This window comes from Gymnoscopelus braueri (assembly GCF_963280865.1).
Source record: "Gymnoscopelus braueri genome assembly, chromosome: 2".
Classification (NCBI taxonomy): domain Eukaryota; kingdom Metazoa; phylum Chordata; class Actinopteri; order Myctophiformes; family Myctophidae; genus Gymnoscopelus; species Gymnoscopelus braueri.
Genome location: NC_137604.1, coordinates 47,558,230 through 47,583,373, shown reverse-complemented (window position 1 = coordinate 47,583,373; position 25,144 = coordinate 47,558,230). Strand labels below are relative to the sequence as shown.

Sequence of the window (25,144 nt, the reverse complement as noted above, 5' to 3'; positions counted from 1 at the left end):
CATTTTCAAAACAGTTCTTTTTTTAAATAGCCGATCTACAAGCTCAAAATGAGCTTGTAGATCGGCTATTTTCAAATATCCAATGTATTTCTATGTAGGTTTAAACTTTAAAGTGCTCGTGTGGCCTATATATAGTCGCTTCTTTTGAGATTGTTTTCATAGACCTGGTTGCTTATTTCTCTCGCAATATCTGGCAACACTGATCAGAACAGAAGCATAATCCTCGGACGTTCATGTCACGGTGATAAAACGTATTCCAGTCTTGATGATGACGAACCTTTATACATGTACATGTAGACCTACTCTATATAGGCCTACAGTAAGTGACAAAGGAATTATATCCCCTCATACCTGCAACCTATAAAAGAAATAATGACCTGGCTGCATCAAAGAAGGAGTGCACGTGTTCTAAATGTTTTAATAACACCGGCTGCATTGGCTGTAGCACGGCTCTTATCGGGACCGATAGCCCCAAATATTAAACATGTTGGATATCTAAAACCTGTCGGGAACATGTCGCCGACCGCACTTTATCGGGGTGGATCTTCTCGGAGTACCTTACACACTGCGCGATCAACACCTCGCCGAGGAACGCCCGATCTTGACTGAGATCGGTGGTTTTGTCGACGAACACCCAAAAATATCCCGACAGCCAAATCGGGTCAAATATCGTACAGTGTGTAGGGGTCCATAGGCAACTATGCAGTTTTTCATCAGCGTACTGTACATACGGTACAGTACACGTGGATTCATAATGCAGTTTGTATGGTACCGTATGTTTGATGTGAATGATTCGTGACTCAGAATATCTTTTATTGATTTATCTTTGTTTGACTTGTAAGGCGTTGCTTTCTTTGTATTTCACTGACAGAAAGGGACGTGTGTGTGTATTGTATTTCCTTCCCCCGACATGCAAATAATGTATCTGCTCAGGGGAGGGTGCACATATGCATGTGCACACCTGGAAAGAATCAAATTGATTATGTGCCGGCTTGCTTTCACGGTATCGCACCTCGTACGTTGCCTTGCTTTTACGTGTTGATGCAATTCTTAGATTCGCCATGGATACACTTCTCTCCCCCCTTTGACCTTTCTGCCTCTTCATTCCCTCCCTACCATTCAATTTTCTCTCCTCTCTCCTTTTCCTCCCTCCATATTTCCTCTCTCTCTCTCTCTCTCTCTCTCTCTCTCTCTCTCTCTGTATCATTTTTTGATTTGAGCTAAAAAAGCATTATTTTACACTTTGGGCTATTCAAAAATAGCAGATATACAAGCTCATAGTGCGGCACCGAGTGCCGCGCTATGAGCTTGTAGATCTGCTATTTTTGGAAAATGTGTGCAAATCTTTGAATATATATATTTTTAAAGCGAACATTTTTAACTGAAATCTTTGCTTCTGGGGGTCTCTGGAACAAAATATTTGAGATGGGGTGTCCACCGCCAAATACATTTTAATAATTTAGGGGGTCCTTGACATGAAAAAGTTTGAGCACCACTGATATAGAAACATACGTTTTTCAGAAAACTGCTGAAAAACAGCAGTTTTTCTCTCTTTGTATCCATCTCTACCCTTCTCTTTTCCATATGCATGTGTTCCTCTCCTCACTGTCCTCTCTCTCTCTCTCCCCCCCCCCCCCCCCCCAGATGATGGAGCGTTGCGTATCTGGAAGAACTTTGCCGACCAGAGGAACCCTGAGATGGTGACGGCGTGGCAGGGCCTGTCAGACATGCTGCCCACCACCCGAGGTCAGCCCTCCGCCAGCGCACACAGTAAAGACCCACAATCTATTTTTTTCCTCTACCCCTACCCCCCACCCCCATCCCCATCCCCACCCAAATGCCAAAGTACTTCCTGTGGCATCAACTGTACAAGCTATTGTACCGTCTGTCCCTCCTGGTTTGCCCCCTGTTTGTCCACATCTTCATCTTTAAGACAAGGACCAGCTCTGTTTTTGCCCAATCCACAGCCCTCCACTCCATGATCATCGTCTATGCAACACACACACATTAGCATGCAAAGAACAAGGAAGACTTCATCCGGCTTCTTTTCAGATGTTTCTCAGCGGCACTGGACCAAATACCTGGGTGTCCAAGTGTGACAGAACAAGTGACCGAACAAAATCGATCATAAAAGATGGAACATATGCTAAGCGTTTCCTTGAATTTCAATGTCCTTTCCCATCATGGAAAAAATGTGATCGATCTTGATCTTAGATTGAGACTGGATTTTGTGTAGAAATTTTTCTCTTACTGCTCTATACTATCTTAACTCTTACCCTGCCAGAGTTTTTTCAGAACAGTCTGTAGCCTCTGCCAGGTTTTTGACCGATTTTGGTACCTTTTCGCATAGCCACAAAATATTTTTCTCAAGTATGATTGATCCCCAGAAAATTTCTAATCACAGATGAGATTCAGGTGTGGTTTCACAAATGTCAACGAGGTCAATTTGACCTTGTTGTCATGTGTTGTTTGATGTTTGAAAATAGCTCAAAACCAGTGGTTTCAAACCAAAAAACATTGTGAATTGTTTGTCCGTTTCAATTTTAACATTGAAGTGGATGGAGCAGCAAATCTTTGGAAATTGTTATCTCCTTATTCGTTTGGAATATCGAAAAGGTGTCAATACTAAATAATTAGAGAATCTTTTTAGATTTTTTTTTTTTTTCAAGACGTTTTTTTTTAAACGTCGTTTTGTGAGCTGCCAGCCTGCCACACTGATGTTGCCGTTATAGTTGTGAATGTGGAGTTAGGACGATTTTTAAAACAAAATATTTATAGTTATACAGAAGGTACATGCTTGGTGTGGATGGCCCATTACTCTGAATGTTCTCAGTCCTGAAGATGTCCCATGTCAGACGTCTAGTTATTCTTTCTGTGACAGCCTCTCCTTCATGGATGTCTATTTCTGGAGCAGAGAAGTTTATGGGCATTGTGACTGGTATAGCAATGCTAATCCATGGATCACTTGCTCAGTGATTTCCTTACTTTTGTTTCACTTTATCAAGTTATGTCCGAGTATTTTTCTGGTACAAAATGCAAAAATACATGAAAAGTTCCCTAAATCCTCTAGACCGCATCAGACCATTAGCATTGGTATGTGGGTCAATAGCAAAGTGCATAAGACGACCTTCGGACAAGGTTTTAGACGCGACCTCTGATACTGTAGGTATCAGATGCACGGTGGGGCTAATTAGTGACAATTAGAGCAAAGCTGTCTCCGACTGAGTGACTGATTGGCTGACAGGTTCGGTTTTGCAGCTGTGTGAACCACCCACTGTGTGTGTGTGTGTGTGTGTGTGTGTGTGTGTGTGTGTGCGCCACCGCCGCCCTGGAGGTGCCACAATTAACTAGCGTCACTGAAATAGCTGTGTCTCTCACACACACAGTGCACGCATGCACACTGTCACACACAGAGCTGTCAGATGCTGTCACCCTCTGAGATTTGTCCCCTCCAGAGAACAGTGCTCTGCAGTGAGACATACACACACACAGACCGACTTTTCATTGCCAGAGAATTTCCTAACACTTAACGGTGTCTCGTATGCTTTGTTAACCCATTAAGACCTGAAGCCGATTCTTAAAATGTTTTCGAAATCCTAACAGATTTTTGAAAAAAAAATGTTTTACGATTTTTCAAAAATAGCAGATCTACAAGCTCTCTATGAGCTTGTATATCTGCTATTTTTGAATAGCCCGGTCTTAATGGGTTAACCCTAGATAGATCTTTTATGACACTTCATGCAGTTTACTGTAGATTCGACATTGATTGCAGTATTGAGGCTGACAGCAACTCAATGGAGATGTTCTTTACAAGAGAGAATTTGTTCTGGAGAGAGTAAAGCATAGACATGAACGTATAGAATTTAGATTTCCATTGATATCAATGCTGTGCTTACGCAGTAAGTAATTAATCCAGGGAGGCCTATGTGTATATGACGTTCTTGTTCCATATTATGAAGATGCATTGGTTATGGTATCCATAGCAATAAGTGACACCGAGTCCCTCAGCAAAGTGGTTGGCTGTCTGTCGAGGCGGAAGTTTTGACCTACTCGGTGTACTTTATATATCTGTAAATATAGTCTCGTGGTCGTTCAATTAACCTTGGATAGATGAAAGTCTGGCGCCTGTGATTATACGCACAAGCACACACACGTACTGTATTATATATGTACTGTATGTGACACACACACACACACACACATACACACACACACACACAGAGTTTCTTGCCCATATTGGACATTATTGTACTTATATCTTGGGATGTTCTTCTATCAAACAGAAATCCCTCATTACATTTTAAAATCACATGCAACACAATGACATTGTACAGTCCAATATTTCACATTACTGTCGTCACGCTGTCGAAACACTGCCTCCGGGCCTCCACGAGACCTCCCTCATTAGGAAAGGCCTAACAACTCCTCTGGGAGAAACCTTAGCTCACACACACACACACACACACACACACACACACACACGCACACACACAGTATGCACACCCACACACGCTCCAGTTCTCTCTCAAAATGCCCTAACTGTTCCATCCCTGTCGTCCGGTAACATGCTTCTGTCAGATGAGCGTATTCCTCATCGTCTGGCTATCTCAAACCCCTGGTGTCTGTATGTCTGTCTGTCCGGCTTTGTTACTTTGCTGGTTCTTTGACTTTGTGTTGTTCTTGTGTGTTCTCCGTCTGGGTGAGCGAAAGAGAGAGAGAGAGAGAGAGAGAGGACAAGGCAACAAGTTTCTCCTCACTAGCAGCAGATACAAAGTAACTTCAAAACAAACTTACACTACAATGAAACGCACTAGTTTTATTGTAGTTTACTATGGATAGTATATACTGTGTACAGTATATGCACTCGTAATGGCAGGTAGCGCTCCATTAACCGTTCCACCCCTCTAGTCTTTTGCCCTATGGTGAGGCCATTTGGATTTTTCTTCCCTGAAGTGTTGTGTTGAGGCGTTGTCCCAAATGGGACACTATGAATATGTTTCTAATGCAGAACCAGTAGCCTTCAGAAACACATGTCACCTAGTTTTTCCATCCCACTGTTTCAGTGCTATTCACTCGGGAGATGCCACACTGGGGAACCACAGCCTTGTTCTGTGCTCTGTGTGCGTGTGTGTGTGTGTGTGCGTGCATGCTTGTATGCAGTAAAAGTATAATACACACTTGCACAGTATAAAGACATACTTGAAAATATGTATTCATGTAAGCAGGCCTGTCACAATTATTACATAATTGTCTAATCGCAATTATTTTATATAATCGCAATTATTTTTGCATAATCGTCATCATCGTCATAATCAATTCCATGTTAAAAAATGTCATGTATTTCCCCCCAAAAAAAAAAAAAATTGTGGAATTAGCAGATCTATAAGCTCAAAATGCGTTGCGATGCGACGCGTTTTGAGCTTATAGATCGGCTATTTCCACTATTAATGTTTATTTTTAAGTATAAAGTAATTAAATATGTGTTATTTGTCATATCTGCCCTGTGCAACTTTTTATATTTAAAATTTGTAATCGTGACAGCCCTACATGCAAGTGTGTATTGTGTGTGTGTGTGTGTGTGTGTGTGTGTGCGCTTGTCTGCATGCTGGGATCCTTACGTCGCTAACATGTGACATGCTTTGGGCTGATGTGCTTTTGACTTGCCTCACTCCCCTACTCCCCCCTCCATCTGCTACTCCTCCTCTCACAGGTCTGGCCAGAAGGGTCTCCATCTATCTTGACCGGAGTAAACAGGGAGGTAAGTGCTGGCTTTTCTCCCCCCTCTCTCCCCTGGACTCAATGTGCCTTCCTAAAAAACACCCCCAAAAACCCAAGCGCATACCGTACCTCCTTTTGTTTGTTTCTGTGTTTCTTGGTTCCTTCATTTTCATTTCATCCATCTGTTCGTTTCCGCTGTCATCACTCTCTGAAGGGAAAGGCTGGGGTCGTGTGCAAACTGCAGGAAGGATGGTTTCTTGACTTTATTACACACGTTGGATCCACAATCTTCACTGCCATGCCCCTCTGCCAAGCCCTCACAGCCGCCCCCTCTAGTATTCTTTTGTTTTTCAGCTGTTCAGTGTTTTTCAGTACCAACCTCTGTAGTAGTACTACATCTACTACTGTAGCTACACATTAATTCAGAGACATCATAGACCATTTTAACAAACTTGTGCATGATGAGGGAGAAGTTCAAAATATTAAGCTCCTCTTGAAACGGTATTTGTCTAAAAGTGTTGATGCAATTGAATTAAATTATTATCCTGGTTTGAAGGGACGGCCGTACTGTGACTGGCTAGTTGGTTGTCAAATCTTGGCTCTACGCCTTTTGGTTCATTGTATAGGTGAGGGTGGATGAGAGTAAACTATACACTGTGCTCGCTTTCACTTTAACTTCGCATCACCTTCGTGTGAATAGTCCACTGACACAATTAGGGGGGCAGGATGCAAAATTGTCCGGAAGGGGGCTTGAAACAGCAGCACTCAGATGGGCTCCAAGAATGTTCCAATGTCTACTGTGCCCTTTTGTGGCCTAATATACTAATTTTGGTTCTTCCAGGTCAGTGAGTGTTTAATAGGGAGCCTGGTGGTACAGAGATGTTATTAATAGTGAATCTCCCAGGCTGCCTTCCTTGCCTGGGGGGACCAGACAGTTAAACTCTAGAGAGGAAACTGAAATAGTGGGGACCACAACTGGGAGACAGGCAGTAAAACTTCTGCTGTGCAATTGGCATGTGAAAGTGTGTCAAGCTTGGAGAGCAAGGGAAACGGAGAGATTTGGGCAAAATGGGCAGAAAAGGAAAAGAAGATAAAAATATGAGCCAAATAGATTTAAGACCATGGGAGAGTGGAGTGAAAGACGGATGGATGGACGGATGGATGGGTAGAGAGATTGACACGAGGCATGACAGGAATGAAAAATGTAAGACAATGGAAGAGAAATACAATAAGTCAGCGACTTAGTTATCATGGAGTGTTGGGCACAGTACTGTTTATTTCAGTCTGTTAGGAAGGTGCTTGTACAAATACACAATCATTACTACACACAGACACTCATTACGCACAGCTTAGTTGTCATCAGTGTTTGCTGAGGAGGTTGAAGGGGTAGAGGAGGCACATGGACTTCACATCCCCTGCAGATGGAAAGCAGATCTAATTAACTTGGATGCACATGTCCTTTCTAGTCTTATAATTCACTTTTCCTTTTCTATGCCTTCATTAACCTTCACTTCAGTTGTTCTTCGTCATGTATTAGTGACATATTATAGACCCTATATATTTAAAGTAGCCAATTATTCTCCCCAATTTAGTCGTTCCGCCAATTAACTCATTCAGTGCCAACTAAATAAAAAAATATGTGCGTACTGTGCCAGCGATTTTCCAATTTTCGTACCTTTTTCAAGTAGTCACAGAATATTTATCTCCAGTATGATCAATCCCCTGATGGTTGCTAATCACTGAGGGTTATACTGTGTGGGTTCACAAATGTCAACGAGGTCATCGTGACCTCGTTGACATAATACATAGTAAAAAAAAAGTACACAGGAGCCGAGATACAGCCTTTTTAAGTAATAAGTTAACCAACAAGTGAATGGAGCAGCAAATCTTCGGATCACGATATCTTGACGTTTTTTGACGTCAAACACGTCATTGGCACGTTGCGCCATTGCGGAAAAACACGTCAATGACGTCAATGGCACTGAATGAATTAATTCCTCCCCACACACATTTCTGTCTTGTCATTTGTCAGTGCTGTAGTATGACTCACCTGCCAGTGAGGAGCCCCCACCGGGAGGACGTAGGGCCTTCGTCCTACTCCTCTCCCGCCCAACACTCCCTGCTGACAGGTGCCGCCCCAGCCTGTAGGTTTACATACAGTGAAAAATATCACCCTTCCCGCCCGGCTTCCCTCCCCCGAACACGGGCCAAGTGTGTTCGCATAGACGCCTGACAAAGCCGAATGCACCACGGTGGATTCAAACCCACATTCCAGTTTGTGTCAGGGTTTGAGGGTAGAGACTGCTGAAGTAGTGAAAGTAGGCCGGCCCCGTTTGGCTGCAGGGACAGAGCCGCTGTGTCCTGCTCCACATTTGGCACTGCCTGGTGCCTTGTTAAATTCCGAGTCCCGGGAACCAGTGATCCTTTAGTGAGGAGTCGGGGAGGTATACACCTCGGCTGGGGGCAGGTAATTGAAATGAGACTGAGGACTGTGTGCATCTCAATGGCCCATATAGGATCTGGATTTATTGTCTTGGTGTTTGCAATCTGTACTGTACTTAGACAAGGATCACATTGTGCAGTATCTGGGCCTGTTTCTACTGTACTAGATGGCGATCGAAACAAAGTACTTTGTACTGTCAAATATAGGTCACTGTAACTTAAAGCAGCACTATGTCACTTTTTCTTAATGAATAAAATGTAATTCTGTCCAATCTGTATGGTAGACTATGTTATTACAAGATAACTTAATTTGGATGGTTGTATTTAGTCTCCCTGCTCTTCCATGGAGACATTTAGATCGTGTCAAAGGTCACGTCTCACCTAGACACAGGATCTGACACGGATTTTGACCTGATGGTCAAGATTCAATTTATCCCCTGAGCAAGCAGGCAGGCTCTATTAGCTCAATGGTAAAACATATGTATATATCAGCACTTGCAAATCTTACAAATCCGGGGTAGAAGAGGAAAGTTACGTAGTTCAGCTTTAAAGTCAAAGTTTCATTCCTAACCTAGATTGGTTTTTCACTGTTAATTTCTGTGAAGTACCAGAGATGAACCATTCAGAAGTTATTAAGCATTCTGTCAAGGTGTTATGAGCAGCCTATCAACAGTAGTCCTACTAGAATATACTTATGACTTTGGGTAGATGCATACTTTGTGTCTTTTCAGAACGCCTACCGTCATCCCAGCTGGTTAACACATTAACTGCCAAAGACGTTTGTAAACGTCTTTGGGCATTCAGCTATTGCCTGCCAAAGACGTTTAAAAACGTCATGAAAAAAAATTAATAAAATTATTTAGTATTGACACTCTTTCGATATTCCAAACGAATAAGGAGATAACAATTTCCAAAGATTTGCTGCTCCATCCACTTCAATGTTAAAATTCAAACGGACAAACAATTCACATTGTTTTTTGGTTTGAAACTACTGGTTTTGAGCTATTTTCAAACATCAAACAACACATGACAACAAGGTCATAATGACCTCGTTGACATTTGTGAAACCACACCTGAATCTCATCTGTGATTAGAAATCTAGAATCTGGGATCAATCATACTGGAGAAAAATATTCTGTGGCTATGTGAAAAGGTACCAAAATCGTTCAAAACCCTGGCAGAGGCTACAGACTTTTCTGAAAAACTCTGGCAGTCAATGTGTTAAAGGGCAAGACCACTTTGGTAGAGTTTTGGGTTGTGTAGTTACCTTACCATGATGTAACTCCAAAGGTGGACAAGAAATCAAAAATAATTGCTCCATTGATTAGAAATTGATCCTAAATATACACCTCATTGACTTACATTGTACGGTCAAACAGCTCTCAAAGTCACTCTTTTAACACATAAACGAACGTAAACGAAGTTGATTCAGACAATATATAACATCACCAAACCCAGTACTGTTTTTTTGTTATACAATGTTAATTTCCTGTTGATTTAGCTATTTTTATTAGGGAGAAAACCCGGACTAGATCCATGGATCCGGATCCGGATCTTCAAATCGTAAAATCTACAGGAAGTTGACATTTTTATTAAAAAAACAAACAGTACTGGGTTTGGTGATGTTCTATATTGTCTGAATCAGCTTTGTTTATGTTAGTTTACGTGCTAAAAGAGTGACTTTGAGAGCTGTTTCACCGTACAATACAAGTCAATGAGGAGCATTTAGAATTATCAATTTCTAACCGATGGAGCAATTATTATTTTATTTTTTTCACCTTTGGTGTTACATCATGGCAAGGTAAATACACAACCCAAACCTCTACCAAAGTGGTCTTGCCCTTTAAGGTCTTTTATCACCTATAGTGCCTATATCACCAGTGCCAGAAAGTTGTGGGAAACAATGCCATGGCCCTGCATGCATGCGGACAATCATAGCAGCCCTGAAATATCATCTTCTATTAGGTGCTCAAGGTGCCCGGTAATCCTGGAGAACTCTTATTACCTGGGTCCTGAAGGGCTCTTTTAACTCAAACAGGATGAAGGGAGGAGAAGGAGTGAAGGAAGACGGCCGACATGCTATAGTTTAATGAACTGCAATATGTGGGAGAGCTTTTCCATCACCAGAGATAATGGAGCAGAATGAACAAGCAGAGGAAGCCTTCTTCTCTAGAGGGAGAAGAGATTATTTATAGTGGTATATGTAGGGGGTGAAAAAATCACAGATTAGGGAGTGTAGTGGCTAAATGAGCCTCAGAACAAGGCGCTCTGCCACAAACTCCAGAGGCTTTTAGCAATGGAAATACAAGCTTATTAAGCTTGTGTTGCACTATTTTTTTGCATCACGAGGGAAAAGCTGTCTTGCTTCATGCTAACAAAATCATTAGTGCCTTTGTACTGTAGCTGTTATTGGGGAGAGAGCTGTATCCACTTGGCAGTTGGTTGGACTCAAACAGACGTGAGGTGAGCCAGTTTTGATCTGCAAACCCGGGCTTCGGGGGCACTTGCAGGGTTACATTCTCACACGGAATTTGGAAAGGGTCTCTACACTGCTAAAGGGAGCCTTGCGGGTACATTTTTACACTGAGAGATAATTTAACACTCAGGAATGTAACGTGTATAGCCTCCTTTGAATATGAATCCGTGGTGCTGTCAATGTCTTTCTTACTTGATGAACTCTGTGTCAGTGGGATAAAGGGCTGAATACTTGATGCATTTTTCATCAGCGACGTGTCTCGTGATTGGCTGTAAGCTGATCGCAATAATTAATCAAGGCTTGCACTTAGGGCATCACTCTATGCAACTATTAGCCGCCAGATTGCCCTTGACATGCAATACCCTTACTGTGTGCAACCTAGTAGTATATTAATAATTGAGAGCTAAAAGGACTAGTTCCCCATTAACCCATTAAGACCTGGAACGCATCTGTGTCACTTTTGATTTGAGCTAAAAAAGCATTATTTTACACTTTGGCTATTCAAAAATAGCAGATCTACAAGCTCATAGGCACCGAGTGCCGCGCTATGAGCTTGTAGATCTGCTATTTTTGAAAAATCGTGAAAATGTGTGCAAATCTTTGCACACTTCTTTTAAAGCGAACATTTTTTAACTCAAATCTTTGCTTCTGGGGGTCCCTGGAACAACATATTTTGAGATGGGGGTCCGCAGCCAAATACATATAAATTTTGGGGGTCCTTGACATGAAACATTTTGAGAACCACTGACATAGCAACATACGTTTTTTCAAAAAACTGTTAGGATTTAGAAGACATTTTGTAGAATCGGTCTCAGGCCTCGATGGGTTAATGCCATATACTCAATCATACGCCCAGCGGGTGCAGTGAGAATTCACGGCGAAGGCAGCAGCGTACGCTCTTCCTCACTCTCGCTCCTCTCTCTCATACATCTCCATACGTTATGTGTGTTATTGATTTCCGTGTGGGTTATTAAGACCTGCAGCTCAGCAAAGGATGCAGGCATGGAGAAGGGATTTCTCAAACACTGATGCATTCAATGTGGGTCTTTTTTTTTTTTTACAACTCAGGGAACGCTCTGGTGGTTTGATCCGGTTATTGCATCGAACGCAGAACCCTAATGTTCTGGTTTGTGTTGCATGTTGTCCCCTCGCCTTGCTGTCATTTTCCTGTCACTTTTCACTGTCCAATTACAGTGAAGCTGAAATGTCTTAAGATATAATATGGAAAGAACATTTAATATTTGTATACATGTGTGTAGATGGATAGATGGATAGATGATGGATAGATGGATAGATAGATAGGTAGATAGGTAGACAGACAGACGGAGAGACAGATATAAAACGTACATATTGTAGCTTTAGCAAATTACTTGATGTATGTTTTTGATGAAAATTGCATTATTTTCTTAATTTAATTCCTCTACCACTTTCTCGGTTGATTGACTAAGGTTGACTATTTTAAATGGCATACATCTCATTTTGGAACTCTACAAATACTCACACAGACACACACACACACACACACACACACCCCCACACACACACACACACACACACACACACACACACACACACACACACACACACACACACACACACACACACACACACACACACACACACACACACACACACACATATGCTTCTCTGTCTACGACTACGTGCTCATGAGTTTGGGAATATAGCATTTGCCAGCCTCTCCTCCCAACCGGGAATCGTGACGGCATGGCTGCCAACTTCAAAGGGAATGCCTCATCCTCTCTCCTCTGTCAGTCTGTGAAACACCGTGCGTGTGTGTGTGTGTGTGTGTGTGGACATGCACAGCGCAGCTGACTGAGCAATAAGCCTGTGAAGTGATATTCCCTGTGTGTCTCTCTGCGCGTGTGCTTCTCTGCAAGGCCGGCGTCTTTGTGACGCAGGAAACGACTGTATATCGTCATGATTTGAGCTTTGAAGCCAGTGAGCCGGAACCGGGATTATGCCCAAATATGGACATGCCTGATCTGATGTCACAACACTGGCATCACAGCCGACTGAGCAGTGCTGGCTAGTGAAACCTGAGCAAGCTGATTGTCCGATAATAACGCTGTGCAAGCTGATAATTTGATCTGATTGATGATTTCTCTGCTTGTACTATATATATACTGTATAAAGTTCAAGGTGTGCCTGTGTGGCTGGTGGATGGATTATAATACCGGTAGTAATAATACATTTTATTTATAACGCACTTTACAAAGTGCTACAGGGTTTTAAAAACAGATGGCATAAAAATAACACGGGCAAGACATTCGGCAACAAGAAGCGGGTAAAAAGTTGATTAAAAACTAATTAAGGCATAGAGAAAAAAAGGCTAAGCAAAGGCTTGGTTAAAAAGGTATGTTTTGAGTCCATTTTTAAGCATCGGTAGATTGTGGGGATCTCAAATGGTCGGGGAGGGCATTCCACAGGCATGGGACAGTGGAGCAGAATGCCCGGTCGCCCATGGTGCGGAGCTATAGGTCATGGGGACAAGGAGAAGGATGGCGTTGGTCGAGCGAAGGTTTCGAGTTGAAGTTTTTGGTTTGAGAAGTTTATTGAGGTGGAGGCGGGGGGGGGGGGGGGGGGCATTGCAGTTGGATGCACTGATTAGTCAGAAATCTATCTATCTCATCTTGTATTCAGTCCTGAAAGTGATGGGGAGCCTGTGAAGGGAACGAAGGGTGAATGTGGTCAACAAAAAAAATTGCGCACTCATCAGGATCCTAGCAGCGCTGTTTTGAATGTTTTGAATTATGCACTGACATGCAAATCGGTGAAGTTGGACGGTTCTCGAGATCCATGTATAACAGACGGACGTACAGAGATTCCGTGCATTCATTGTAAGATGTTCTAATTTTATGGTTCTACCAGTAGGAGGGTAAAGGCCAGATGAGGGAGCAAGAAAAATGTTGGTGTAAGGTGGACACAAAGATGGGGTAAGAAGATAGGGTGTAAAGGTAAACGATGGAAGCATACAACAGGTCTTGTCACAGTTAAATCCAACCCCCCCCCCCCCCAAACTCAGCTCTGCACCTGGAAATACGGTATTTCCAGTGTTACTGACGATCAACGTTAGACTGCACCCCCAGGCTGTCACCAGGTGGCCTTGTTTCAGCCCAGCAGGTATGGTGAAGATGGTGCTTTCAGGACTTATCTCTGATTTTCGATTTCCACTGGCAACATATGGAGATGTGTTTAGAATTGTCTCTCTCATTCCATCAATCTCTGACTCTCACTCTCATACGTGGTCTCTCACTCTGTCTGCCTTAGCCTTGCTAGAATCTGCCCATAGGCACAGTTTCAGAATATTTAGCGTCATCCGATGGTTGCATGCTCAATGTTAAACAGTGCCAGGGGCAGAAGATATCAGCAGGGTCATTGCATGTGTACCTGAAACGTCTGCAGAGAGATATATGGTGTTTATGGTTGCGCCTCTTAGGAAAATGTATTTATTAAACAGTGGAACGGCAAGCTGTGCCTACCTACTGTTCTGTGTTGCGCTCATCATTCATTTGGCTTGCGGTAGATTTTTGGTTTCCCACATGGAGACCAGGATTTGAATCCAGTTTACATCCAGGTTAAAGTACATGCGTTACAGTACGTGTGTGCATGCATGTGATGCTTTGGGGTCTATTCACTTTTAGATCACTCAATTCAAAGTGTAATTTAAAAGTGCAAAGCACACAATTTATTCACCAATTTCATATTGCAAAAAGACTTCAGGTTGTTCAACCAAGACAATAGCATATGAACCCCAGCCCTTGTGTGTGTTCCTAAGAGAGAAATTGTGTGTGTGTGTGTGTGTGTACTCTGCACATTAACCATTCGTGTGCTGATGTTCTGTGCTGTAGGTGCAGGCATGGTGGTGGACTGGGAACAGGAGACTGGTCTCCTCATGACCTCTGGAGATGTCAGGGTCATCAGGATCTGGGATACAGAGAGGGAGATGAAGGTCCAGGTAATATATACTGTGTATAATATATATACATTCTATCGCTGTTGGGTGGAAAGTCGGGAGTAGAGAACCGTCATATGCCTGTGTATGTGAATACACACGCACTTACATATACAGTAGCATGGATCACAGTCAAATTCCAATATTTAAAAATAAATCTTCTCACTGCATATTTTACGATGAAATGTACATTAATGTTAGTTTTCCTTCACTCATCTCCACCATGACCTTCAGCTCTGTATGTTCGTCTGAAAAAGCACTACTGAGTAATGAGCTAATAAAAATTGGTGTCGTTCCCATTACCATGTTTCTTTTTTTTCCTTCACACCTCTAATGATCTTTAGTGTGTTAATCATTGTCTTGATTGATGTACTCCATATCAGTAAATGGTCTTAGTCTTGCCTCTGGCTACTTATTGACGTCAGGTCCAGTTTGAAATGAACAATCAGTCAAACGGGAGACGTGATGAATTAGCTTCTTCGTTAGTTTAATGTTTAATGTGCATTAGAACAACAATGCACTGGACCTTCTCAAGTTTTTTACAAGGGAATTTGTGCACATGTTTGCACACACGTCTGTCCCCAATTGTGATTGTATGCTATGTGTGTGTGTGTGTGTGTGTGTGTGTGTGTGATCCAGGACATTCCAACAGGAGCAGACAGCTGTGTGACCAGTTTGTCCTGTGACTCTCAACGTTCTCTCATTGTTGCCGGTTTGGGAGATGGTTCTGTGCGTGTCTATGACAGAAGGATGGCCCCCAATGAATGGTATGATAGACAGACACACGCACACACAGACATAGACTACCGGTAATTGTCTTGACATTATTTGACATTAAAACAGAGATGTCGGTTGTAAATGTAAATTGGTCTTCACAAACGCTAATAAGCACTTTACATTTGCCTATTCACACACTAACAGCGGAGATAGCCCATGCAATGCAGTAGACGGGCTATAATTGCTTTAACTTATCGTACATATCCACCTTTTATTTACATTTATTACATGTAGTATATCATTCAGCAGTCACAGTTAGGTGTTGCCAGCTCTTTTGGTAAGCCCTCTTTGCACTGCCCCTAGCCCCCCCCCCCCCCACACACCCACACACCCACACACACACCTCCAGCAACACACCCCTCCCAACCACCCTGTTAGCTAAATATTATTTAGCCCCAAAGGGACAACTAGTGCAATTAAGCTGCAAAGCATCCCATAAATCTTTTAAATAAGGCTAAATTTAGAGTCCCCTTTGGCGAAAATTTGCACCTTTCCCTAACTGCGGTGCTCCCTTAAAATGAGTCCAGGGATAATTAGTTTTTATTTCTCTTTGGTGAAATGGACCATTCGGTGTATTTTTTATTTTCGTACTTTTTATTTAACCAGGAAAATCTAATTGAGATGAAAAATCTTGTTGCTCGGGTGGCACAGGGGTAAAATTCTCGCACACCACTGTGGAGACTAGGGGTTTGAATCCTCCGCTGGTGCTTCCAGCCTGGCCGGGCATCCATACGAACACAATTTGGCTGTGTTTGAGGGTGGGGATCCGGGAGATGGAGTTAGTGGGGCAGGAGGGGAACTGTATGAGACTTGGCATGTCCTTTGTGCCGGTAGCTATGAGGATTTACAACGAGGCACACGATGGTCGCTCTGCCCCGGTCAACTGTCAAATAACTCTGAGTAATACCTGTATAATTCTTACTTGCCCTGCAGTACATGAACACTCCTGTCCGGTGATGACGTTAAGTAGTCAATTGATATTAGATGCGGTAGATACCTCTTTCTTTGGGAGTGATAAACATTTGCCTGTATTTTGTTTTTGGAGATGGTAATGTCAGACATATGCACATATTTTTCCAGTGCATACTGCAGGCCTTGTTGACGAGATTGTGAAGATAAAATGTGTACAGGTACAAAAGAGTAAAACTTTGATATCCCAATGCAAACCAACGCATATTGCGGTCAAAGCCAGGGCTGTTTGTCTAAGGTAGGAGGCGGAGCGGTGGGGGCAGAGCCTGCCGAACGGTCTATTTGGGAGAAAAAAAGTTATCGGGGGGGGGGGGGGGTGATGAAACAAGTCTTCTGCAAAAGTGACCTGACCAATATACATGTAGGCAGCAGTTTCTTACAGACAACCCAGAGCCTTGTATTAGAAAGTTCCGCCAATGAGGGGGCAGAAACGGCGCCGGTCACGTTGTTCATGTAAACTGGAAATAGCTACAAACGCTCATAGACTCCAGTGCATTCCATAAACGTCCGGTTTAGGGCTTTGTCACTATTCGCCAACAGACGGCTATGTAGAAGACCTGGCCCGATGAAGTGTACGGAGGTGACCCAACTCTCCTTGAATGGCTCTGAGACAACCCAACAATTGGTCCATTGTCAGCCTTCTGATTGGTCCCTGACCAACCAACCAGCAGGCTCCCTTTGCCTTGTTCCGCCTCCTTCTCGTTGTTTATGCTGAGTTTACTAAAAATGTTTGTTCTTCCAGTTTTTTTGAGCGAAAAAACACATTTTGGCCAGTCACTATACTACACCCGAGATTGCTTTTTTGCTAAACAGGGAAGTGGCAAATCTTAAAGAGGCTAGCCAGTGATTTACCTCTAGATCATTTTAATCTAATATATGATAATACAAAATTACGATAAATCATTAATCAGAGAAACAAACCAGAAGTGACACAAGTTCTTCAAGTTTCAGCTGATTTAAAAAAATAATAATTTAGAGGAAGCAGAAGTGCATATCTGCCATTTTAACCATGTCAGTACGAGCATAAATACAAATCCAGGATGCAGTACCATTTAAATAAACTCTTACCAGTGAGTACGTTTATGGATGCTGAGAGTATGCCTGCTAAACTGAGTATACAAGGTACACTTGTATACTCAGGTACTGGCTGTTGGGTCGCAAGACCAATTTCAGTGCAAACTGCTTTACAGTTGGTAATATAATGTCAAGGCTCCATGATAAAGAGTGTTTTGTACGAAGACCGAGGACGAATGTGAATATACAACGTCGCTCTAATCGAGGTCAACGACCGGCACAAAAGCTGCAGCAAACAATGATTTTTATTTTACATGCTTGTTCATTTTCATAATATTGTAGCAGTGTAGACGAAGTGCTTTAGGACTTAATGGCCCAGTCTGACGTCAGACGTAAAACGACGTCTTGTAAACGTCCTGGATGTTTATTTGAAACGGAAACGCAGTAGAGAGTTATTGTTAAAGTGGTCAGATGGGTGGGCCAGAACACTGACATCTTTAGTGTTTTTGCCAATTGTTTGGGAGCCCACTTGCAATCATCCTCACGGCCCAACCAGTGGGGCCCCGGCCCGCAGGTTGAGAATCACTTTTGTTCTGCATGTTATTATATTGTAACGCTTACTTATACTTAATACTTGTCGTGCTTAAAGCCATTAAGACCGGGAACGCATCTCTGTCATTTTAGATTTCTTTGCCTACTCAAAAATAGCATATCTACAAGCTCATAGCGCTCATGAGCTTGTATATCTGCTATTTTTCTTTTTTTTATCGTGAAAATGTGTGCAAATCTTTGAATATATATATATTTTTTAAAGCAAACATTTGTAACTTAAATCTTTGCTTCTGCTTCTGGGGGGGGGGGGTCCCTGGAACAAAATATTTTATATATATAGAAACATACGTTTTTTTTTTTTTACTGTTAGGATTTAGAAGACATTTGTAGATGCGTTCCCAGATTGAATGGGTTAAAATGACTGCGATTAGGCCTCTAGGTCTGTATGTGAAGAATAGCACATGGCAGGAATGGCACTGAGAATGTGCAGATTCCTATCAGTAGTAGATTTCACTGTAACTGTAAGCTTGTAACATCAGACAGTAGCCATACTGCCTGCGTCAGTATGGCTCATTTTATCACTTTCACATGGCATGCTGTCTCACTTGAGAGATTGATTGCAATTGTCAACCTTAGGCATCAAGTCTCTTCCATCTATCAACAAATGGTACTCCTGAATAGCGAACGTACAAAACTAAGGAACCGTATAACAGCATCAGGGTGATTTGTTATGATTACACATTAAAACAGAGGTTTTAGCTTTTTTTCCTCTGCTTTCAACGTGTCAGCCTCTTCAGGTGGCTGTTACTAGTACTACGCTCACTCCTCAGCCTTAAGCTCAGGGCACCATCCTGTGGTCACTCACATGTACTACACCTCACCACACGTACAGACTCTTACATGCGACGCTGCGTAAACATTTGCATACTCATTTTAGGTGCTGTTGAGGCTTATCTACCAACACTGGAATGGTTTTAACCCATTAAAGCCTGAGGCAGATTCTACAAATGTCTGCCAAATCCTAACAGTTTTCTGAAAAACTCATTTTGCTATATCAGTGGAGCTCAAAGTTTTTCATGTTGCAGAGTCAGACCCCCATCTCAAAATATTTTGTTCCAGGGACCCCCAGAAGCAAAGATTTGATTTTAAAAATACATATATTCAAAGATTTGCTCACATTTTCACGATAAAAAGAATTCTCTCATCGCGGCTCAAAGTGACTTGCTAGTATATCTGCTATATTTGAATAGCCAAAGTATGAAATAATGGTTAAAATGATGGTAATAATGGTTTTAACTGATGTTCCATCCGTTTTGTGTCTTTTCAGTCGGATAATGACATACAGGGAGCACGGAGCTTGGGTGGTCAAAGCCCACCTGCAGAAGGAGACAGACGGACATATTATCAGTGTCAGGTACTAATACTTTCTCTACTTTTCATTTTTTCTTAAAGAGTTAAATGAAGAGTTAAATGAAATGACACTTAGGAGTGTTGTCGATTTTGTTTTTACGTTTGTGTCACTCTAATGCATTGAATACAAGTTCCCCGGGACTTTTTTTGTGTTATCCTTCTAGCCCAAGTGTTACTGTATGTCTGTGCTGTTTACATCTTTGACTAATAAAGTATTCAATCAAACAATGCCCCCCCCCCCTCCCACAGTGTCAACGGGGATGTTCGTTTCTTTGAGCCACGGTCACCAGACTCGGTGAATGTCCTGCAGACGGTGAAGGGCCTGACAGCCCTCGACATTCACCCACAGGCCAACCTGTTCGCCTGGTGAGTTCACACACATCACCGACACCATGGAGCCGTTGGCAGGTTCATTTGGTTCCATTTGTTCACACTCAAGAGTTACAAAATGGATAAATTAAAAAGAACCTGTGTTCCAATGGTTCCAATGTAGTCACTTAATACTTTTCATTGGTTCAATATTTATAAAACACACAGGCAGACTTGACCTCTTTCACTTTCACTTTACAAGAAATAAAAAAAATAGCAGATCCACAAGCTCACAGCTTGTGAGCTTGTGGATCGGCACGTTTTGCTGCTTTTGTGTGACACTGTAGTATGACGAACTAGGGTATTAATTCACGAAAAAAACATTGAAAAATGTAGATACGTGGTTTCTGCACTGAGATGAATTCTTGTGTATTTATTGGACCTATAAACTGTGTTTGCCAACCATGTTTGATGTCTGTAAAGATGATAGCCTGACAACGTCCTCTGCAGAGGTCACTACAGAAAAACTATTTTATGATCAGCTGATTTTTTAAAAGCCTATAACAGTGTATCTCATTCTGTATCTTCCCTGCTATGTATTTGTGGCCTGCATGTTCTCTGTGATCCAGTGGGTCTATGAATCAATTCATAGCGGTGTACAACTCTAACGGGGATGTGATCAGCAACATCAAGTACTATGACGGCTTCATGGGCCAAAGGATCGGAGCCATCAGCTGTTTAGCCTTCCATCCATACTGGGTAAGGCCACCGTCGATGCTCGTCACGGGATACCTTTGATTCAATTACCAACATGTTCATTTATCGTTGATTTATTCTAGCGTTTTACGTAAGTTTTCCAAGTGGGCGGAAGATTAATTGTTATCATCCACATGCAGTCTGGCACTTGGCTGAATGTTCCAGTGCAAACTAAGGTTTCAAGGTTTTATATTCTCACATGCTCTTACAATACGTTGCTGTGGCGACATTGCAGGCAGTGAAATACTTGTACATAGAGCCTCCTCCGCAGTGTGTACAAAATGAAAATAGAGAAGATCAAAATGTGTCATAATAGAGCAATAAATAGCAACGAAAAAAAGCATATACCATGCTGTATACTGACTAACTAAAATGTAAAAGTAAAAAGAATATTAGTATCAGCATAGTAATAGATTAGTGAGGCGGTACTCCTGTACAGTCTGTTTATATACTACTGTACATAGGAATGCTGAAAATGACTGTCACTGTGTTAATGATAAATGTAAGAATCACTCGGTAGCATCATTTGGACGTTGAGAAGAAAAAGGTTCCACACTGTTTCTGCATTGATTGTTTATAATCAATGCAGAAAATGTAAAGCACAAAGGCCCATTATCAACGTGTTCATTCAGATTATCTGAGACCTTTTTATTTTTGATTGATTAACATATTGACAAAATGCATGTGCATAAACGTGTATTTTTTACTCATGTGTCAAAAGGATCAAACACAATAAAGCTTGAGAGCTTTTTTCCATTGTGGTCCTTTTCTTTACCCATGAGAGTGTCTAATATGCCTTTTTTCCCCCATTCTGTTTTCTTTCCAGCCCCACTTGGCGGTGGGCAGCAATGACTACTATATGTCCATCTACTCAGCAGAGAAGAGGCTCAGATAACATCTCATCACTGGACCCCTTCCGCCCCCTTTCCTTCTCTAATACCTACGACTTGTGACCGTTGACCTTGAGCTCCAGGGACCTGGGATGTAAATGACCTTCTCTTGTACATATGCAATTACCACCCTGAATGTTCTAGTGATGGCTGCTGACAAAAACTCATGTTGTGTCTTTGTTGTTGTTGTTATTATTATTATTATTATTATTATTATTATTATGATTGTTTATTCATATTCTTATTATGAAGCTAATGATTGTAGACTTGGCTGTGCTGAGGAGCGTGTAAATTTAAAGTGCATATAAAGAAGATGATAGGTTATATTTTAAGAAGAGGTACCTTCCTATCACCGGGACACTTTTCTGGCCTCACGCCGAGCGTCGCTACACGAATGAACTCTGACCCCTATGCGCCCCCGGCAGGGGGTGAGGTCACCCAAAGGAGAACACACACTATGGAAAAAACATACACTTAACCTGTACACCAGGGCAGGAAAATATAGACTTGCTCTACGCTGGACCTCATTATGGTGAAGGACGAGTGGCCCCCACTACAGCCGATGGACACAGATTGAGGAGTTTTTGCTACTTTGCTGCATCGCTGACCAGACGTTTTTAAGGACCCTTTAGATGGTTGATCATGCTTATATTTTGCCTGGCTTGTTTACCAGGCAGAGAAATGAAATGTGTGCCGGCACGCGTGTGCATGTGTGTGTGTGTGTGTGTGTGTGTGAGTGTGTGTGTTTGTGTGTATTAAATGGATTATAGCACAGATGGGCCTTCATAGCCTTGGACAGAACTAATGAACTCCCCCCCCCTCCACACGCGCGCCCTCCCAATTTCGTGCTAGTTACCTTCCTCCATATCAATACCCTTCACTAATTCCAGTGTGCCAAACTGACTAACCTCTTCCATTAAAATCCCTATCTCAGAGATCTTTCCACGTGAGCTCCTAGACACCCGACTCTTATTCATCACCTAAAAGGCTGACGTTATGCCTTTATATCTAACTAGCACAGCGAGAGGAGAACTGAAGTGGCAACAAAGTCTACGATGGCCTCTCGCCCCACTCCAAACCCGTTGACCCCCCCCCCCCCCCCCGGGTTAAACTCACGGGGTCTCGGTGCCACTTGTCTGCCCCACCTGCAAAGCAATAAAGAACAGCCAGCCTTCAGCCTTCAAGCAATCGTTTTCAAGAGCCTCTAGGGAAGATGAAGCACTGTTTTGCAATTCAACAGCATTAATGACGGCGTAAGCAAAGCTTGAACTACGACGGGTGCATTGCATGCTCAAGCATCCTGTACGCCGAGCCCCCAGTCTGCAGCACTCAGTGGTGTGACAACATAGCAATATCAGCACACCCGTCCCCATGCATTCACGGCAGTGCAAATTTGATTTGGGGGCAGTGTCCCCCTCACAGATGTTACACATTAGCGACTTCACTGTATACTGTACCAGAACTTGGTCATTTATGTTTTGCAAGTAATCATGTAGCGTTTTCTTTTGCAACAAAGTGCCCACTGTTGACTTAGCTTTCCTGCGATTGTGCAAACTCTCTGCCACTCTGTGTCTGGACTGGCAAACCCCACCCATTTGGCACCCCAAGGAAACGAATATTAATATGATTTCACCCAAGTGTGCTATATATATGTTGTTCCCGAACACGAGATTTACATTGTTCATTAACATTGCCCCCCCCCCTCTGCACCAGTCTAAGTCTGCTCCAATAAGGCTCCTTATTGTCTCATATGGCACCTTGCAATCTGTATGTTTTCCACCTGGCTGTTGAAAAACACGTGTTGATCATAAGTCGTATGATGTAGCTTTGTGAGAGATGGCGAGGAGCAGCTTCTTATCCACACTGTCAGACGCCATGGAGCCCACAGCATTGTGGGTTTGTTGACTCACCACACTAGGGATCGCCCCAACCCTTTGGATAGTTTTCTCTTTAATTTTTTTTCCTCTTTTATTTTATTTAATCAAGTCTGCTGCAAGATTTGCTCTTTTTTTCCCCTGTCTTTACTTTCTTTGTTTTAATCTTGATTTTATTGCCAGAGTTGTTTTGGTTTGATAGCTCCGGTGTTGTGAGTATAATGTTAACAGCATGACGCATGTTGAGGGAATGACACCAGACTTGTGACCTGGAACACTTTGTATGACACACCGAACACACACAGAACCCGTCCATCACAGCATACCTCTGTATTCTCATTGTATTTTTGTCATCCGCGGCACACTTATTCACTTCTCGGTGAAACCTCTTTAAGTGTCAGTCTCAGGTACCGTTCATGAGACACCACAAAACCACTGTTAAATAAAACTGCCAGCCTCGTGAGTGTCAGTCGGCATGATGGACCGTGTCGTCACATTGTAGTCCAAAGTATGGTCTGGTGTCACTCCTGGAACCATGAGAATCGCAACCGCTGAATTCTGACGTGCAGCAGTTTGTCGCAGTTGTGATGTTTTAAGAGGAATCTTTGTTTAGTTTTTCTTTTCTCAAAATGTGCAGTATTGCCATAGATGACGTGCCTCTTCCCTGGGATTGTGTTGTTGCCGTTTTTTTTCTTTTCTTTGCTTTAACTTTTTTATCATTTTCGTTTCTTTTTTTCTTTGTGATTTTATGTTTTTAATTGTGCTCCGTGTTTACTGGAATTCTGTTTGCCTTGGCCTCCGTGAGGTGGAGAGAAGAGAGAGGGGATGACCTCCCCCTCGCTGACACGACACACTGTCTCTCTCGCTCTCCCTCCTTCCAATCATTCTATCCCCCGATACGCCCCCACTTTCCTCCACCATAGTTCCCGCCAAAACCCTCTTCACCTTTTTATCTCTTAATTGTGCCTCTAACGTCCCAAGCTTGGCTTTTCACTGTAAAAAGAATGAACTGTAAATGCTTTGCCTGTGGACTTTAAAGGAACTGGTAAATACATGCCATGCATTCTGTAAGCGACTGTGATTACAGTCACCCTGTCCCCACCACCACCACCCCATATCTAATCTCAGTAGCGCCTTCTAACACTTACAGTAGTAGGCCTTACTGGGAGCCCCCACACCCCCACACCTCTGCCTCACCAACTCGGAATCACACTCATCTCTTGGTATCAAGCGCTGAGTTTTAAGATTTTAGATCCAGAGAAAAAAAAAAGAAACTTCACCAACATGTAATTGACAAGTGAAAACAATCAGGTGTTTCTCTGTGACTGTAGACTGCTTTGCTGATCATGGTTTATAAGACAGGAGATGAAATAAACCAAATACACACAACAAAGGCTTTGTTATTATTACTTTAAAAAAAAAGTGTTTTCAGGATGTTTGATTGTTCAGTCTGACGTCACACAAAGTTATGCCAGGGACAGACAGACAGACATGATATAATTGTATAATTTATTTTGGAGATTTAGAAAATTGAAGTCACTAAGTAGCATAGTATCACAAGTGTGGTAGCCAACTTTCCTTACTTAAAGGGTAAGACCACTTTGGTAGAGGTTTGGGTTGTGTAGTTACCTTGCCATGATGTAACTCCAAAGGTGGGCAAGAAATAAAAAATAATTGCTCCATTGATTAGAAATTGATAATTCAAAATATGCTCCTCATTGACTTACATTGTACGCTGAAACAGCTCTCAAAGTCACTCTTTTAGCACATAAACGAACGCAAACATAGCTGATTCAGACAATATAGAACATCACCAAACCCAGTACTGTTTGTTTTTTTAATAAAAATTTCAACTTCCTGTTGATTCTACTATTTGAAGATCTGGATCCGGATCCGCGGATCCAGTCCAGGTTTTCTACTTATTAAAAATGGCAAAATCTACAAGAAGTTGACATTTTTATTTAAAAAAAAAACAGTACTGGGT

The 25,144-nt window shown here is 42.3% G+C and overlaps 1 protein-coding gene across 2 annotated transcripts in view; it reads left to right on the top strand.

Annotated features, from left to right (window-relative positions):
- Positions 1-24,518, top strand: part of rptor (regulatory associated protein of MTOR, complex 1) — a 199,116-nt gene extending 174,598 nt beyond the window's left edge. The window contains exons 29-35 of one of the 2 annotated variants that reach the window (XM_080417271.1): positions 1,645-1,746; positions 14,506-14,612; positions 15,249-15,376; positions 19,249-19,335; positions 19,581-19,697; positions 20,270-20,399; positions 21,223-24,518. In XM_080417271.1, the coding sequence (XP_080273397.1) occupies positions 1,645-1,746; positions 14,506-14,612; positions 15,249-15,376; positions 19,249-19,335; positions 19,581-19,697; positions 20,270-20,399; positions 21,223-21,291 (740 nt within the window). In that variant the 3' untranslated portion in view covers positions 21,292-24,518. Of the gene's footprint in view, positions 1-1,644; positions 1,771-14,505; positions 14,613-15,248; positions 15,377-19,248; positions 19,336-19,580; positions 19,698-20,269; positions 20,400-21,222 lie in introns of both variants that reach the window. The other variant, XM_080417270.1, reaches the window with a different exon arrangement.
- Positions 24,519-25,144: the final 626 nt, after the last annotated feature.